At 33.6% G+C, this 19,830-nt stretch overlaps 1 protein-coding gene across 7 annotated transcripts in view; it reads left to right on the top strand.

Moving 5' to 3' along the window:
- Nucleotides 1–424: 424 nt before the first annotated feature.
- The window catches only part of Taf4 (TBP-associated factor 4), a 40,217-nt gene continuing 20,811 nt past the window's right edge, over nt 425–19,830 (top strand). For 2 of the 7 annotated variants that reach the window (XM_073075317.1, XM_073075316.1), the window contains exons 1-3: nt 425–1,552; nt 4,177–4,341; nt 15,173–15,394. In XM_073075317.1, coding sequence (XP_072931418.1) covers nt 719–1,552; nt 4,177–4,341; nt 15,173–15,394 — 1,221 coding nt within the window. In that variant the 5' untranslated portion in view covers nt 425–718. The remainder of the gene's footprint in view (nt 1,553–4,176; nt 4,342–15,172; nt 15,395–19,830) is intronic. The other 5 variants (XM_073075319.1, XM_073075318.1, XM_073075323.1 and 2 more) reach the window with 3 other exon arrangements.

Genomic DNA, 19,830 nt, shown 5'->3' with positions numbered 1-19,830 from the left:
AAAATTTGTGACAATGTCAATCTTTGAAACACGCTCTTTTACAGTTGATTTTAAAGATACTACTTACGAGGGAGGTATCAAATATGTACAGTTGTCATAACGGTGTCAGATTGAAGTGCAAAAACAACTTTTGAAATTAGAAACGATTAACGAAATTGCGGACAGTTGACAACAAACACGTCAGTGGGATAATATATCTATGATATATCTAATAGATAGATAATAGATATTATCTATTATCTATGTTGACAACAGACATCATTTTGACAATTAAGTGACACTCAGTTGCCATTTTAATCTAAAGCTTCTGGGGTGACTCGTTACGTGGCGCTAATATCTACACAAAAAGTCATTTTGTATAGAAGTATGCCCCCCCTGCGTTTAGCGGATCATAATTACAAATTGACAAAATATAAATTCCTGTCATCATAGTACAATAACATTATCGTAGGCAACACAAATCCTATTTGAATAACTTAATTTGGATTTAAAATATTTTTTCCATTTTTATCACATAAATACAACAATAAAATTCAGGTCGATGTAAAAAACAATGTTGAAATGTATGTATATATCTGTATACGTGTAAAAAAATAAAAATAAATCAGCCGATCGTTTCATAAATTCATGTATCTAATATCAATTTTATGACTATACATATACTGTTTGTTACCGATATGCTTGAACAACACTGGTCATATCCGCTGATTTGTATAAAATGGCGTCGGCCGAGTTTTTAGAACAAGCTTTGTCTACCGACGTTGACGAGAACGCAGTTAACGCGATAGTGGGCTCGCTTGAAAACCAATTAGTTACGTCCGTCTCGTCGGTGTCCACTCAAAACAATGCAGTAAATGTTATTCCAAACCAACACAACATTACATCTACCGCGAGTTCTATTATTGGTGTACAAAAATACAACCCAGATCAAGTCAGTGATGGTGAAGTAGCGAGTGCAAACTTTCAATCGTCAGCAATTTCAAGCAGCTCATCATACAACAACATACAATTACCATTTGCGACCCAAATAAGCAATACCGATTCATTGAAAGTAATCTATTCACAAGCACAGGCACTAAACAGTCCCGTGAATCGTGTGACATTTCCCACCCATTCTCAGTTAACGAACGGTTGCATTGGTCTCCAGTCGTCGCAGAACCAAATCATTCACGCTATACCCGGGAGTGCAATATTGTCGCAGCAAGGCAACAAGACCATGGCCATGCAACCACCTCTGGTGATAAAACAGGGCAACAACACCGGCCAGGTCGGCATGCAGCAGGGGATGGTGTCAGTGCCGATGACGGTGAATTCTAACATGCCGGGCTCGATCTCCAACGTGATGTCGATAAACAAGCCGGGAGGACAGAACGTTGTGGTGACGACGCAGAACCTGGGCGCGGCACAGCCGCCCATCCTTCCCAACGTGCAGATCCTGAACATGAGACCGGGAGCGCCGTCGGTGGCGGCGCAGAAGTCCGTGGCGACGGTGTCCCCCCGAGTGGTGATCGGCACGCAGCAGATGGTCGGTGCGCGCCCGGCCGCTCCCGGTGTAAGTGCACTCGTCAACTTTTTGCTTACAACCGTCACACCATACTGTTTATATATTGCTTACATTTTTAATCTCACTGCAATAACTTGAGAGAGTATTCTGTCACCTAACAGAAATTGTAATGTTGTCATTGTAGGTCTAGTGTTGTGTGTTATCTGAACATTGTAAATGCTTAAAGTAATAATATGCAATTAATGAGATGAATGAGCAAATGTAAGAGATTACCTTATAACAATATTCACTCCACATATTATGTCAGACACAAATTGAACTGTAATTGTTGTGATTAATATAAGCAAACTAAACCAAATTATGTTGTAGTAACACTTGTTGATAACACAAATTGCTTCTGCAAATGATGGGCAATTAGCAGTGAACACAGCTTGGCATGAGTGAAGGCCAACAATTATATGTTTATTCTAATTCTAATAAGCTTTATTAAATATTATGCATACAACTCTTCAAACCTTACATTTATTGGTATTGAGTGGTATTTGTCAAGGAACTGCAGTGAAATTTATCACTGCCCAGTCTACTGTGTACTCAAAATATAAGTGAACTACAAAATCAAGTATGTAAATAAATAGAAGAAAGGTGCATTAAATTTCAATGGGAAGGATTTGACCAATTTCCATACTACTTGCTGTTGTGCAATCTACCTTTAGCTGAAACTTCTTCCTTAGCTTGCAAAATTGCATACAGCTGCTGCTTATACTCTTCCACAACCACCATAAATATAACTATTGGCCTTACAGATTCTACCCCTGATAACCCTTCCATATTTTATAAATCCAAAAATCCAAATTAGTGTTGAATACTTATGTTGACACATTTATGGTGGTTATCCTTTTATAATGTATAGTATAAACCTTTGTGAGATTGTGAATGTAAATATCATATATTATCATGTTGCATGCCCAGTGCATTTGATGCTGACATTGTATGTTAATGTTTCATCAATATTCAACCTGATGTAGGTCATTCTAGACATTTTTTTATTCAGCAAGCAATTTTTGTAAAATACAACATATTTCACCTAATTTTTATTGATATAGATTGCAGCATAAATATTCATACTATTAAAATATATTTACATAACAAACACTTTTAAATTTAAATCAATTGATCCAATAAACATAAATAGCCTTACAAATAAACGTGTCATAAAATGTTATGTTAAGCATAAATGGAGAATAAGCGAAATTCCTACAAATAAACTTGTAATAGCTTATACATAGTATATCGTCTATATAACCGTCCATACAAGAGTTATACAATCCCTCACCCTTGTTTAAGTTCCGTATAACATAAAATCTTTGACATTCTATAATATAACATCGCTCCATTTTTTTATAAAAATTGTTTGTTTAATTAAATTGAAAGCATTATGATGGGAGTAAGAGCTGTAGAAGAAGTAGAGGAAGTTAATTATGTAATAAACAATTTACATATTGTAAGAAGGACAAAAACTTATAAAAAAAGAGAAAATCCTTTTGAATTATTCAATGATGCAGAATTTCGTATAAAATATCGATTTTCCAAGGAAGGTGTCATGTTTTTGGACCACTTATTTGGTGATTCTCTAGGAGTGGATAGGCGTGGCCATTATTTACAATCAACTTTTAAAACTATTATTATGTTTTACAATAAACTTTTCAATATTTATGAAAATATACGATGTGAATAATTTGAATATTTGAACTTGAGAAAATAATAAATATGTTCAAATGACATTAAAAACGTCAACTGTAATCTTTGGTGATACAATTGACATAATATCCATAAACAATTGTCTACTTTTTTTGTTAAATGCGACGTTGCCGTTTCGTGCAGTTATACGTAAATTGGGTATAGTTATGACGATGTTATGCCGAGTTTATTTGTTAGAAAATTAAATTTTCTTATGCATAATTTATGCTAAATATAACTATTCATAGCATAACCATGGTATAAGTATATTTTTATTTGTAAGGCCGAAAGAGTTCAAGTGTAAATTTGTGTAAGGTTTGAATGTTAATTTCATTTATTTGATAACAATTATTACTTATTGCTTAATTAAAAGAATATTTTTCTTTTTAAATTTAATATTTTTTCCCTTGTTTATTACAATGATTACAGCCAAGAAGATTAATTATTTTTAACTTATTGAATTGTTTATACATTTTAAATACAATTTAATTATATATTTAATATCTATTGCTATGTATGTAAAATTAAATAAAACATGTTATAAATATTGGAAATATATGATTCAACCACTCATTTTGCTGCTGAAGGGCCCTGACAAACCTAATTTGTTTAAACTAATCAAGTCAAAAAAAATAATTAAAAACTTATATAACATGAGGTATCAGTAATATAACCCAGCAATATATAATAGTCACCCATTGGCTTGCACAACACTAATATCATGTCATAGTAACTCAATAATATTCTAATTCTTGCATTGATATTGCACCTCATCTGAATGTTTGTTATTCCCTCAATGTGTATCTAACAAATGACCTGCTTAAGATTTCTTTTTCGGTTACTTAATTTCATAGTTTCATTTACTGTAACAAGACTAGTCAACGATACAAAGTGAGTTTGAGCTCAGCAAATTGAAACAAGGCGTTCATTTTTAGATAACGCTGCAAACACTGCAAAGTCTACAACAGGGGCAGCAGGGTCATTTGTTGTTAAAGACAGAAAATGGTCAATATCAGCTGTTGAGGGTTGGCCCCGCGCCGGCCGCCAGCAATATGACGGCGCCCCAGGCTCAGACCCTCCGGCTGTCGACTGTGCCGGCAGTAAGTAGGACCAGCCACTCCGCTACTCACACCCCCTGAAACTGGACAATGTGACTATAGCCCCTCTCCCCGCCTGGGCCTCGATCCATAATAATTCAAACTGTCCAGTTTCAAAAATATCATGCATGTACAAATAAGGTGGAGGTGCATGTTTTGAGGTAATTAACAAGGTAAGACACTAATTGGAATTTGTTCACTCATTTTGTTCTAATAAATTGTACTCATTAAAATTTTAAATAAATGCAAATATTGAACATGCTTGTGGGGTTAAACTTGCTCCAATTATTAAATGTTAGCTTTAGTAGTGGGTGTAATAGAATTTTTGTCTTCGTATTCAGCAGAAATATTTTAATTGTAACACACAATAAGAATGTGTCTTACAATAAACTGTCTGCTTACATGACAGCTACTTTAGCAACCTTGATGTTGACAAGGAGGTACAAGTGAAATATAAAATGAAATGAGTAAATGAATCATAATAGACATCCATTCATAAGATAGATTTTTTCTCTTAAAATCATAAGCATTATGTCGTTACAGTCGGGAAGGTATGGAAACACTGTAACTATATCTGGCAGCATGCAAAATACTATTTAAGTTGTTCTTCCAGCTCTATGTGTACTATGCATGCCCCATGTTATGTAGCTAAAAGCCTTTACTGTTTTGTATAAATACATATGGGCATAGTAAATACTATAGTCTGATTCATAATTAGGTGTCCAAAATGTAAACAAAGAAATGTCACTGTCAAAATTAACAAGAAACAAAAACTTTAACAAACTCAACAAATAACCAAATCATTAACAACTATACACAATTTAACAAACGCGCTATGAAAACGAGACAACATTCGAGTTCAGTCACAATCACGAAAATGAATAATATCAGCTACGAAACTTAAAAATGTCGGCACAAGAAATGTATTGGATTCCGATTGTGTTACCATTATCACATTTTAATTTTCTACCATAAACTTTGTTTTTTATTATTATATCTGTATGGAACGAAATAAGGTAATATAAATATAAGAAAATATGAATTAATCTTAATTTATTTAGATAATCTAAATTATTTTATTATTGTTGTATTACTTTAATATCGTCAAAAATAAGAAACTACCACTTGCAACGTATTTTCTTGATAGGTCAACACCTTTGTTTACATTTTGGACACCTAATTATGAATCAGACTATATGTTTATATGTCTTCTGTAGTTGTATGTGAGTAGGAATGCAGTCAAACATTAATATTATTCATGGAGTACAATATTTATTAAGTGAATGGTCTGCAAAAGTTTTAACATCAAATCTATAAAAATATATTCATTATTTCAATTACAGGGGTTATTTACTATTTATGTTTGACTTTCTGACTTGTAAATTTGTAAAAGTAAATTAACTGTAGATTGTGTCTTTCTGACTTGTAACATGAAGAACATGTCTACATTATTTTTTGGTGCTACATTGTAACTGTAAAAACTAAATAAATGATATCCTATAATAGCACCATGTTAGTTTCTTGCATGTTTTTGAAATATAAAATACCAATAAGTTAAGGTTTTAATATTATTGTTGTGGTTGTTGTCCTGCATATGTAGTTCTAGCACACATACAAGTGCTGTTGTGTGTGACACTGCATGAAGTTTTTGTGTTCCTATCAGTTCAGTAATTTAGTTTTTATTTCTTATCTATTACAAGCCTTATAATATAAAGAAATATCTTAAAAATGGGCCATAGATTAAAAAAAGAAGAATGAAAGAAATGTACATCAGGTATTTCTCCAATTTGATCCACTGTTTATCATACAACCTTAGATACATAGACATTTCATCTAATTAAGTGTTTTCTTAAATACACAAAAACTTATCCAATTACACTCGACTATAAAAACTGGACCAAAAGCTATGTTATTTATATATATTTTTTTATATTTGACAAAAATCCATTATTTATTTTCAGTCATTAATCTTAGTTTATGTGTGATCAGTATCTAAAGATCTGCAAACTTTAATCTTTACCTTGGCTAAATTGAAAGCAGAAGGTTTGCCAACAATCGCTGGATAGCCCCTGATAATGGGCATATAACAAAAACCTTTTTTTTCAATTTATTACCTTGGTTATTCGACACACTGTCTGTTTTTAATTCAATATTGTGAATTTGACTTTGGTTTTATTTTTAGCTTTCGAGATTAATCGCGCAAAATATATATTTTTCTTATCATTTAAATGTGTATTAAGTAAGTGCATACTTCTGGTACTTATAATTCTATTTTGGTGATATATAATGTGCATACGAATCTCATATTACAACAATGGGCATGATGACAATATTAAAAAATCAAAGAATAAATGATTTAAGTAAAAACAATATGTTGAAGGAATTTTAAAATATCGAGGAACAATGCCTTAAAATCTTGTATTGTCATCGATCCTCGATAGTTGTTCAACATTTTTGTATTGAACTGACCGTTCAAAGTGTTAAAAATCTAGTTAAATGATTCCGTTGCAAAATTATAATAAATGTTTTAATATTGTATTTATAAGGCAAAATCAAACTCAGATCAAAAGCCCGAAAAGCCAAAACTCCATTCAAATTGGGTCAGTAGTTTCTGAGAAAATCGCGGTCATACATACATAGCGGTCGAATACAGAACCTCCTTTTTTAGTCTGTTAAAAATCGCCTAATATCAGGTTATCACTAATTAACGTATAAGGATATTTTGTTTGTCTTTGTATAAACGCAAAAATATTTAAGTTGTGAAAGTGACTCGAATGAGGTATAGGTACAATTTAATTGTGAAGTTATCTGTAAAAATAAAAATGAGAGTAAGTAAATTAGTAATTTTTACAATGGCAGAATTTTGAAGACGCTAATATCGTTTTTTTTTACGTGAATATTCTTTGCAGCGTGGCACAGGTATAGTAGACAAAGTATAGATTAATCTCGTACTTTTAATATAGCTTATATTATTTTAAAATATACTTCTTTCTTTTAGCTTTATGACTGAATTTTAACAGAAATTAAATGCTAAAATATAATTGTTTTTGAAGTATGTGTAATAATTATTATAAAGGTTGGTTTTGGATTGTATTTTTAATTTTATATTTCACCTATTACTACCCTTACATAATTTGTAACGAAAGGAATTTATGTCTTGATTTGTACAACCAGCATCAAAAGGTAAACTAAGAATCAAAAATCGCTACCTAAATTCGAAAAACGATAAGTTGCAGTAATATTCGCAAATCGCGATCTAAAGGTAGTAGAGGACCGTTTGCGGCTCGATAGTGCTGCGGTAAGGGTATGGTAAGGCAGGAATACCCAAACGAGTCATTTCAACTAAGTCCTCAAAGGTAGCGTCTGTTGCCGACTAAAGGTAGCACTTAAGTCCTCTTTGGAGTTTATTAAAAATGTCTATGGGTGGCGGTGACCACATATTACTAAGCAGAATTTACGCTCGTTTATTAATATTTATAGATAGATAGTTTGGTACACATGTATACTTACCAAAGATCGAATTTTGACACTTTCAGCCTTTTCTAAATTGTTAAATTTTGATATTTTAATTGACCAATACGAGGTGGTCATTGAACGATCGCTACAACTCTGACCCCTATACTATAGGTTCTCTTTTCATACATGCTTAAAATATTTGTCGCTCGTTAAATTTTGTTTCATTTTCGCTATTATAGTTCACAAATGTATGTATGTAACTACACTCGCGGGCAAACGAATCGACTCACACTCCAAGCGCGCCCTCAAAGCCGCTGCATTTTAAAACGCAGATGTGTTTTTGTTACAAAATTACTTTTTCTTAAAGCTTACAAAACCTAGCTTTCGAATGACATCATTACCATAAAATTCAGTACAATACTTATTTTTAAATTGGTGCCGAATTGAAGTAGCGGGAATTGTGCTCGTTGTGATGATACCCACTATTTGTGCACTGTAATTCCGTATAAAAAGTCAATGTGTTGTCATAAAGTTATCAGTCGCTTATGTTGACCTGTACACATCTCCACTACCTGCGCTCATTAGTTCGACGACATCATGGATACAACACCGGAATAGAGCGCTCAAGTTGTTGCGTTGTTGCAACAGGGCCTTAGGCAGCGTGCATTAGCTCGAAAGTTTCGTTTGTCGCAATCAGCTGTTTCAAGAGTTTACAGACGTTTTCAAGACACTGGCGGCTTTTTTCGGAGACCAAGAACCAGCAATAATCGTTGCATTTCCGCCGTTTACGATGGATTAATTGTATCGACGTCACTTTGAAATCGCCATTTGAACGGCGTTGATGTGGAACAAGAGCTTTGACAAGTACTCGGAGTAGCTGTCAGTGAGTGAACAGTAAACAAATTGGCCACAAGACACCAGCAAGCTCGACTTCAATTTGCTCGGTAGCGTCTCGATTGGAGCATCGACCAATGGCGCTCTGTCCTGTCCACTGACGAATGCAGAATGTGTTTGCATGACAATGACAGGATAGATCAGGTCTACAGGCGCCTAGGAGAATGGTTTGCGCAGTGCTGTTTCAATTAAACAGTTGCCTAAGGGGGCGGTTCTTGTATGATGTGGTCCGGGATTTCTTTTGACGAAAAAACGTAGCTCGTTTTTATTGCCTGCAGGAGACCCAGGAGGAGGACTGACTGCTGACCTATACATCATAGATGTTCTCTCGGATCATGTCGTTCCGTTTGCCAGGTTCATTGGGGATACATTCATGTTAATGCATGATAATGCCCGGTGTCACACTGGACGTGTCACTAGGGAATTCCTCAATGAAGTCGGTATACCGACGGTGGACTGGCCTGCGCTCAACCCAGACATGAATCCGATTGAGCATTTGTGGGATGTATTGTAACGAAACGTTCGGACCAGAAATCCGGCTCCTTCAAACGTTCGCGAGCTCCAAAGCGCATTATTAGAGGAGTGGGAGGCTATGCCCCAAGCCACTATAAAAAAAATGGTGTGTTCGATGGCAAATCGAATGCAATCAGTTATTAGGGCAAGGGGAGGTAACACCCGATATTTATTAAACCAACTCAACAATTTTAAAATGTTCGTAATGTCCTTTATTTCACTTCAATCACATCAATCCCTTTTGGTAAAATTTCCTTTTATCTTGCACTTTGACTAAGATTGTTTTAAAAAAAATAACTAACTTACAGATTTCCATGAAAAAGATGTCATTGGAAAGCTAGGTTTTTAAGCTTTAAGAAAAAATAATTTTGTAAAAATTACATCTGGCGTTTTCAAATGCAGCGGCTCTGAATGCTTGGAGAGTGAGTCGATTCGCTTGCAGCCGAGTGTATATAACTTTTTTGAATTAAATACATTTTCAATCAAATAGCTCCATTGTAATTAATAAATAAACGGAGAGATTCAAAAGATGTCATCACTACTAAAATAATAATTGGCCCTTATTTGGTACGAAACAATGTTTTTCTTAACGTTATATTAATTCAAATACTATCCTACAAATCCTAATTTTACTGCCTTCTTGTGAATAAATGTGAATAAATTCTTAGACTGATGTAGTTATCCGTAGATAGACTAGCGAAACATTTTTGTGAAAAATTAATATAAACGAATTTATTTTAAATAGACGTAAGATAGGCTAAGGCAACTTATCGGGTTCCGCCGTTAGACGGCAAAATAAAATTGTGAAGCTTAAATGTACTTGTAATTTATATAAACTATACTAAGATAATATTAGCTATATAACTAAAATACTGTGTTAGACACAACTTTCATGTAATTTAGTATATATTATGTTACGTGTATACAAATACATCATATTATATAAATATTATGTGTTTTTATAAAATTATTATTCAAGACAAAATTGATAAATTGTTATGCACCCTAAAATTACCTATACATCTCAACTCAATTGATCGGAATTGACGTGAGTGCCATTTTTCTGTTAGTAGTCCACTTCTGTTAATATTCCAGGACGTTATTTTCTGAGAAATAAAACGTATAATAGAATAGCGTAGTGCTAATACTCACTATGAGTGTGTGCACATTCTAGTTTGAGGCGACTTACAATTATTTACTGGTAAAGCACAGCTAAAGATAGGGAAAAATAGTACTTTCCTTAAATCCTGATTTTAACATATTATGTTTCAGAAAATATTATAAATAAATATAGTTCTAAAAACTAAAAAACACGCTTTTATGATAAAATCAACTAAAAAGTAGAAAATAATTTTAAATCTAGGAATCAATTAAGGAACAGCAAATAGTATAATTGTGAAAAAAGTGTGGGGTGCTCCATTTATCAGGTTCGAAAGCCCTTAATTTATTCTTGGATTGAAAATTATTTTCTACTTTTTAGTTGATTTTATCATAAAAGCGATTTTTTAGTTTTTTGAACTATATTTCTTTTATTAGTTTTTAGTATTTGTTGTTATAGCGACCACCATTATGCATCGTTTGTAAAAAAACAAGTGTGTATCTATTACGGTTTAATAGATAAAGCCCAGTGACACACGTACAGATAGCGGAGGGTTTCGATTTACCCTTTGAGTACGAAATCCTAAAAATCATTCTACAAGAAGGCGTTATAGATATGTTTCAGAATATTTGTGTTATAGGGAAATAACATTATTATTTTCTAAACTAAAAATCACGCTATACCAGTTATTGAAATTAAAAAGCAATAATTATTTGCAATCTAGTAACTTGCGATGAACTTTATCTAAGGCGCTTGAACAATCTCGCCTCGAAGATCGTTAATCCTGAGGATGTTGATAAGTACCCTTTGAGTAGGGAATCCTAAAAATCATTCTAGAAGAGGGCATTATAGAGATATGTTACAGAACATTTGAGTTATAGGGAAATAACATAATTATTTTCTAAACAAAAAAAACGCTATAACAGTTACTAAAACTAATAAAAAGCAATAATTATTTGCAATCTAGTAACTTGCGATGAAGTTTCTTTAAGGCGCTTAAACAATCCGGCCTCGAAAATTGTTAATCCGGAGGATTTGACTGAGGAGGTTGATTAGGACAATGGTACAAAATTATTAAAATCGTGTATTGTCATCGGTTTTTGATAATTCTTCAAAATTCTGAATTAAACTGAACGTTCAAAGTGGATAGAAACCGGGTTCAAAGATTCCGTTACTTGTTACTTACATACATACCTACATACAACCCAAGCTAATAAAAGCGTGTTAAAAATTAATAATGAATACTGCCATTACGGCAGCGGTAATTTTTACCATCCGGTTTTAAATTTTTAAAATATGATGTACTTAACTTTACATAAAATCTGTCTTCATTTTTATATATGATACTCAGAGACCTAATTCAATCATTTATGTAAGTAGTTAGACTAATCTGAGCGGCCTAACCTTCCCCCAGACACACAGAGGCTCGCTAGGTGTATGAGCGCGGGTGTGTTTGTTCAAGTTTGTGTAGTCACAACTCTTGTCCTTCGCCCGCCACCTTGAAAAAGGGTTTTCACGCTCTATCAGCCGAACTATTATTCACACAAAAAAATTGCAAGAACAATTACGAAGTGTTTCTGTGAGACGAATAGATTTCCAGATAGCGTGTAATAAACCGCTTGCTACCCTTTTTTAAGATGCCGGTCAAGGGACAACAGTTGCGACTCCACATACTAGGATTAAGCTTTAACTAATCCTCCGTTGACATCCAAAAAAATAAATTGAGTCTTCTGACGATTGCAACCCAAATATAACATTTCAATGGGCTATTATGGGCGAACCCGTCAAATATACATTATATTAATTTATATTCAACGACTTCTCCCATTTTATTTCATAAAAAATTTTATTCATTAAGAAATTTTAATTTCATCAACAAATTACTTAATTATTTTTTATTTATTTTCAACCATTTCATTTTATATTACCGAAGTGGGAGTAGGTATGTTTTATTTTGTAATATCTAACAAAGTAGACGTTTTACGAACACAAAGTAGATCTTATTTAAAATCTACATTTCGTTGATTTTAAAAAAGTGAGGTTCTGAATTTTGTTCATATTGGGGTCAATTATACTCTTAGTGGATAGGAATGTGTACATACAATATTATTTTTATATAGTGATTATTTGTCGAGTTATGTATGAGCTTCTAAAAAATGGTGAAAATTGAAATCATGACCTTTTTTAAGTATATTTTCGTACATTTAAAAACTAAATAAAGTATTTAATGAAGCGGTTTTAGTACAGGATCCCTAGTATAGTTTTCATCATTTATTAATAACAAGCTGATTTTTCGTGAGTAGCTTCGTTTCGACAAGACGCCCAACATTTTTCCTTACAGCAATGTTGGTAAATGGTAGCTTGATGGGGCAGCAAGGATAAAATATGTTGACCGGACGAATTCTAAAAATTTATTACTAACCAAATTTTTCTTTGTTAATTATCAAGATAATTATTTAAATAACGTGAAAAAATATTTGTCCTACAAAATATAAGGTTTTTATTAAGGCGTCCCCCCTCTCCAACATGTATCATAAACAAGGTCATGAAAAATAATTACTAACCAGCTGATTTTTTTTTTATTGGCTGTCTACCATTTACATAGTCTACCATGCACATTGTCCTACAAATTGCATGGTATGTCATCTCGGACCTACACTTAAAAGCACAGCTTACTACCCACATTGTCCTACAAATTGCGAAGTACGTTATTCCAGTCCGCCAGTTTTATAGTTTATTTATATTATATTATAGTTAAATTACAAATCTTGTAGGATTAATAAAAGTTACCCTTTTTTTTGTAGGACATTGTTTTATTTAGATAAAAATTATATTATCCTATCACGTGATACCTTTGTCCTACAGTTACTAATAAAAAAAATAATCCTGCGGAATTAACATCTTTTCAGCGTAGGTCCGAGATGACATACCATGCAATTTGTAGGACAATGTGCATGGTAGACTATGTAAATGGTAGAAATGATGAAAACTATACTAGGGATCCTGTACCATTTGTATAGAAAATTGATTGAACTTTTTAATAGAAAAATCTATTTTGAAAAATAAATAAAAATAAACGTCCAAAACCGGAAGTGCAATTTTGAAAATATTTTTTCATAAACTTCGACCATTTTTTTATTTATTTTTTTATCCTAAAGTATAGCCAAAAGTATATTAAAATAACGCTAGAAGTTTTATCGTGGGATCTCCAGTAGTTAGGGAGATAGGTAAACTAATGTACATGCATGTCGCACTGAGTGTGAGGTAACGTATTGGTTTATTGTCAGCAGATTATTGAAATAGTACTCGTAATAGTATAATAGATCTTATTTTATAATGTTAACTACTTTACAATGGGAAACTATACTAAAATTTGTCATTTCTCACAACTCGACAAATAATCACGATATAAAAATAATATTCTATGTTCACATTCCTATCCACTAAGAGTATAATTGACTCCAATATGAACAAAATTCAGAATCTCACTTTTTTTTTTCTTGTCCGCTTGGCCTTGTCCGCCTGCAAAATATTACAATCAGTATTCAATACTTCATGTTCATGGATAATGCATTATCTATTGATTTTTATAGTTAAAACTGTTTTTGCTACTTATTTAACACACATATTTATACTATACTTAATAGCGTATAAAAAAATTAGGCCACTTTACTGCATTTTCCGTCATTTTTTTCTTTTTCTCATACAAAATATTGTTGTGCTACTTAAAGAAACGTTATTTAATTTTAGAATTACCGCGTATCGCCTGTTGTCACTCTATTCAAAACATTGCCAACTGAAGATCAACCTTTGACAATTACTTGATACTAGAATTTGTCAAATTTTATTTTTGACTCCAAAATTCTGCCTTGCAAGGATCAAGATTTGAAACATGAAAATCAATCTGATAGGAATCAAGTTGATTCTTAATAATGGGCGTAAATAATTAAAAAAATAACTTAAAATCATTATTTTCAAGTAGTTCTAGGACCATTGATTTAATACGTGGACAATATTTTTTTTGTCTGCGAGTATATTCCGTGAATAAAGATGTGTTCAATTTTCATACGATATTAAGGAAAAAAAGATATATAAAAGAAAACAAATTTCAATATAACTTCCTAATGTGCTTCCAGAATTTTCACATTATACCTAATCACCATAATTTACCTAAAGTCAGTTTTGGACATTTGTCTACCTTGAATTTGAAAGATAACAATCGGTCCTATCTTTGAAGGTGGTAGAACTCTTTGTCGTTCGGCTCTGCAGGCATCACCGCCACACCTATTTCTGCCTTATAACAGCAGACTTAAGCACTGCTATCTTCTGATTGAAGGCGTGTTGTAATGGAGATATGCTATACATTATATGTGGACTATAATTTCATATGGGGGTTGATTATAGATGTCCATTTGGCATCAATGACCACTTACCATCAGGTGGACTGCCTGCTCGTGTGCTACTTCTTTGTTATAAAATAAATATCTTCCATCTTCATCCTTCCTTTATGAAAGTAAGCTTTCACGTTAACAATTGAACATAACTTTTAAAAGATTAAAATAATTTTAACACGTATAACAGTGAAACACAGAGCTAGACATTTTAATTGGGTTTTATTTGATTATCTTAAGATGTATCTTAAATATTTTTAATTGACTTATAAAATAACTAGATTTTTTATTTTAGAATACCGTGTGAATACACTGATTGAAAATAAGTAATCTCGTAGGTATTAGAGGGAGGAAAAGGACAACTTTAGTAGTTTTGCATCTATCTCTAGAAGGCGTGGATTGTGGATCTATCTGTGTCCGTGTTGGTAGGTAGTGGTGTGCGTGATAAGAAGCGTCTATGAATGCTTTCTTCTCTGTGCAGTTGCCAGGCGTAGCGACGGTGTCAACGAGCGTGGCCAGCCCGACGGCGATGGGACAGATACCGACAGGCTCGGATCCGTCGCCGGTGGTGGCGGCATCGGTGGCGACGGTGCCGCCGCCGCAGCCTCAGATGCAGCCGCAACCGCAGCCGCAGCCCCAGCCGCAACAGCAGTTGCCGCCTCAGCCCCAACCACAGCCCTTGCAACCGACGGTTACCACTCAGGTGCGCCTCCGCTTTTCTTATAGGTTACCACCGATTACGAGTGGAAACAAAAAGACAACCTATTCCATATTCATAACGTGTATTACAATATTCGGTCACTGATCACACAAATACAACACGTCGAGTTTTATTTACTATTCGCAATTTCTTTATAATATTTAATTTGAAAGATTACAATCGAGGAGTGCGAATCAAACAGCACATAACACTGCAGCACTTATTTCCAAAAAATAACACAATCAAACATTAACACGTTCAAAATGGGAGTTTGTTTCAACAGGTGGAATCAATCGGTGAGAGTTACAGTATAACCTTAAATTTCACTTTGTATCTCCCACTATTGCAAAACACAAGATATACTTTATAACGTTAAAAGCAATAAATCACTTTATTGGTTCACATAAATTCAATATCAAATATGAAAACGTACACAGGTCTACAAAACAAGATGGAGGCAGTCTATTCCCGACGGTTCGACAGGGGGTGCAACATCTATAATATCTATGTTTTTATTGGGTCTCGGATTGCACATGCGTATATTGGCGCACTGGATGTAATTAGCCTAGTAAACAAATCGATAGGTGCTCTCTCTCTCGCTCAACGTAGTGTCTGAATAATGAACTCTTGAAGGGGCGTTATTTATTGTATACCTTAAAAGTCCCCGCTCGGCAGAACGCGTCTAGCCTTGCGACTGATAACGCGTTACCGTCGCGACTCGCGCCTCACCTGTCATTGCAAGTACTAGATACATTATTATTCGTCTCGGTTTGTTATTGTCTGACATGACATCGGTAAGATAATCTTTTGTAGCGTAACTTTTGCTTGGTAGTTATCTATCGCCGGTTATTGTTAATTTTGTTTTCGCTTGGTCAGTTTATTCTGTTCATCTTATCACCTGGCTTATGATGTTTTAATTTTCTAACGTAGTGTCTTAGACATGTTACCACCGGATCGATTGTTTTGTTGGAATATGAAATGGAGTTATAATAGTTTGGATATGAACTTACTCCCGATTTTTCGGCATGATAATGTTAGATAAAATCATTACCTTTTTACGGTAAAAGAAAAATGAAATGGAGAAGTTATGAAATTCACCAACCTTCATAGAGGACCAAGATGTAATTTTGGAGTAACAATAATTGATGGGCACTTTAGTTATACCTACTGCGTTTGTCGTATATTTTGGTTTTGGTTTTAATTTAGTATTTCCAGTGGTCACTTATTTAATTTGACAAATCAAATCAACGCCATTATTATATGTCGCATGTGATTCGGTGCTCAATAAGGAGTTAAAAAAACGTTTGTTAGTTTAGTATAAGTTTATAAACGTTTGTATAGTCATATTGTTTAGATAAATATATTTCTGTATTTTCATGTCTAATTTAATATATTATGAGCACATTCATATTTTAATGTTTAAAGCCAATATTTAAATTAACTTAATAGGGAGAGGAATGAAGCTTAATAAATGGTCGATACGTGTTTGTAGGACGTAAATATTAATTTTATTTCATGGTGATCTGAAATATAATTGAGAATTACAATGTAGTATCCTTCTTCCCACTCGTCGGCATCGCGATTGTTTAGCCTTTAAAAACAAAAAAAGTTTAAAGACCACTGACACTGCGTATGACAGTGACAGCTCCGGATTCCTCACTTCTTTTTCGCGCTTCCAAGGCATCGTGATACTATTTTTTCAAAGTTTTGTTAAACGTGTATAGTGAAGCAAAGCTAGTGAAAAAATGAAGAAAATGGAAACTAGGAATGAAGAATCACGTCCGCGTAGTTGTAATCGCAGTAGCAGGAATTTACGAAGCAATTCTTCGGATTGGATCACCGGTTCAGAGGTTATGTACAAATTACTTACCAGGTATGTAAGAAAATAATGCATTATTCACCTTTTACAGTATGTGTGCACGACTATAAAAATGCCTAAATAACTAACATATTCTCAGAAAGAAACTATATTGTTCGAAAAACTTTCCCGTATCTACAACTTCAAAACTATTCATGCACGCCAATCTCGCTGTTGCACATTACAGACACCAAACGGTGCTCATATTCGCCATTAACCGTAAGATGCTTGCATTTTTATGCATATAATTTAGCAATTAATGGTCCAAATATAAAATGCACCCGAGCCATTGAGTACGAGATACTCGTTGCGTCGCTTTGTCGACACTAAATGTTTCCCAAGTTCACCATTAAGCACGAGATGCTGGCCCTAACATTTATATGTGGCAAATGTTCAAATATTCAAAGAGTCACAACCGTCGAGTACGAGATACTCCTAGTGTTACTTTGTTGACACTAAACGGTTCACTCATTCGCCATTGAGTACGAGATACTCGCGCTAACATTTCTATGTGGCAAGTGGTCGAATATACAAAGCATCAGAACCGTCGAGTACGAGATACTCCAAGTGTTACTTTGTTGACACTAAACATTTCACTCATTCGCCATTGAGTACGAGATACCTGCGCTAATGCTTATATGTGGCAAATGGCTTGAATGCTTCCATCACTAGCTATTGCACTAACAATACACAGTATAAAGCATGAATGATTTATAAGCACCAAGCTAGAGCTGCTACAACACAAGGTTATGCCAACCCTGTTATACCAACTCTGACAAAACAATTTTCAGAACCAGCTATAATTTCAGGAATCATTCATGGAGTTATTGCAAATAGCAAAACATATTTGTAACTTTATGACAAAACAGTGTCCTAACAGAAACGGAAAATATTATGTCAACATACTGGGACAACGAGTGAATACAATAATATCATCAGAGTTCTCTAAAATTGGGAGGTATGTGTGAAGCAACTGGATGAATAACATATTCCAATGAGAACTGAGGAAATCAACCTGGTACATTTTGATGCTCTTCTCAGAATAACACTTTAACTGCTACCTATAAAGGTCATAATAGGTAATTTATGCTCCACCACAATACACACGATAAAAATATGTGCAATACATGGTGGAGAACAGAAAATAGGAATCATCACATTGCTGGTGCGCTAACCCATAACAAATATAACCCCGTGCATATAAGAATCTTATCAGGATTCACCGCACAGCATGATGCTCATGAGCTCATGTAACGGAATCATACTGAAGACATTGAAACTCACTTAGCTGCATTACAAATGATAGAAGACTAACTATCTTATCAGAAAACAATGTCTAAAATAGACATTTGTGACATAAATGTTTTATGCAGCACCCCGTTGCCAACTTGAAATTGGTTCAGATTGGTCGTTCCACACAAATCAATTGTGTTATATGATATTAAAATTTAATATGTGGCGTCAAGATAAAAATCTTACAACATTGATGACAAAATTATCTTTGTATACTAGTTAATCCAATGCTCGATCTCAAATGGTAATAGATGTGCTCCTCACATTATCACATACACACTGGTGTATATACATGACAACTGTTTCATGTTAACCTGAAATAGAACAGAAGGCATGCTCTCTCAAAAGAACCACCTCAGGAGGACAATGATTAAGCAAACAAGACTCCGGCTTATTGATACTGACACATGTCTGTCCAATATATTTTGTCACATGAAGAAAGAATACTATAAGTATCTCATATATTGGAACCAGCGTCTGAAGTCCTAGCTTTGATAGTAGCATTCTGTGTTAATACCTCAACACAATTGAGCAGAGTTCATTGATTTGTTATGGATACTCTATAGTTCCTACTCAATTTCAGCTGTTTTATAAGCAAATAACAGGTACCTATACATGGCTCAAAGTAAACAATATTACATGGGTTATATTGTAGTACCTCTTACTCACATATATACAAATTATGTATAATAAAATTTAATCAGTTACCAGCTATATAAAGCTGTTTGATTTGATATCTTGTGGGCTAGGTATATGAATATCCTAACATCCAGATTAGGTGTATTTCAAGATATTGCGGATTTCAGGAAATACTTGTATTATTAAGGTATAACTCTAAGGAGATTTGTATCAAGGAGTACAATCAGAACTATAATGCACCACTTAACTACTGGTACAGAGTACCTACTTAAAGTCATTGAGCTTACATAACATATATAACTCTATTATATATAGATGTAACTTGAATTGAAGTTTTTAAATTATCTATTTAATACACTGGTTTACAGTGATAATCAATCCAGAAGTCTGGAGTTGTCTTTGGACAGAAATACCTTTATGATTTATTCTAAGGCCAGGTACTATAACAATACCTGCAATACTATAACAATACAAATGTGCTAAATAATAAATGTCCATACTTGTAAATAATTCAAAAACCTTGTTTAGTATTACTTATTTATATGGCATATGTGACATAAATGCAAATATGTAAATGTCAAGAGTGAACTTTATGTACAAATGTGAGAATTTATACAAAATTAACACTTTGGATTTCGATAAACTTATG

This window comes from Epargyreus clarus, unplaced genomic scaffold (assembly GCF_041222505.1).
Source record: "Epargyreus clarus isolate Ecla_fem2 unplaced genomic scaffold, WU_Ecla_fem_2.2 ptg000007l, whole genome shotgun sequence".
Classification (NCBI taxonomy): Eukaryota; Metazoa; Arthropoda; class Insecta; order Lepidoptera; family Hesperiidae; genus Epargyreus; species Epargyreus clarus.
This window is presented reverse-complemented; position numbering and strand designations above follow the sequence as displayed.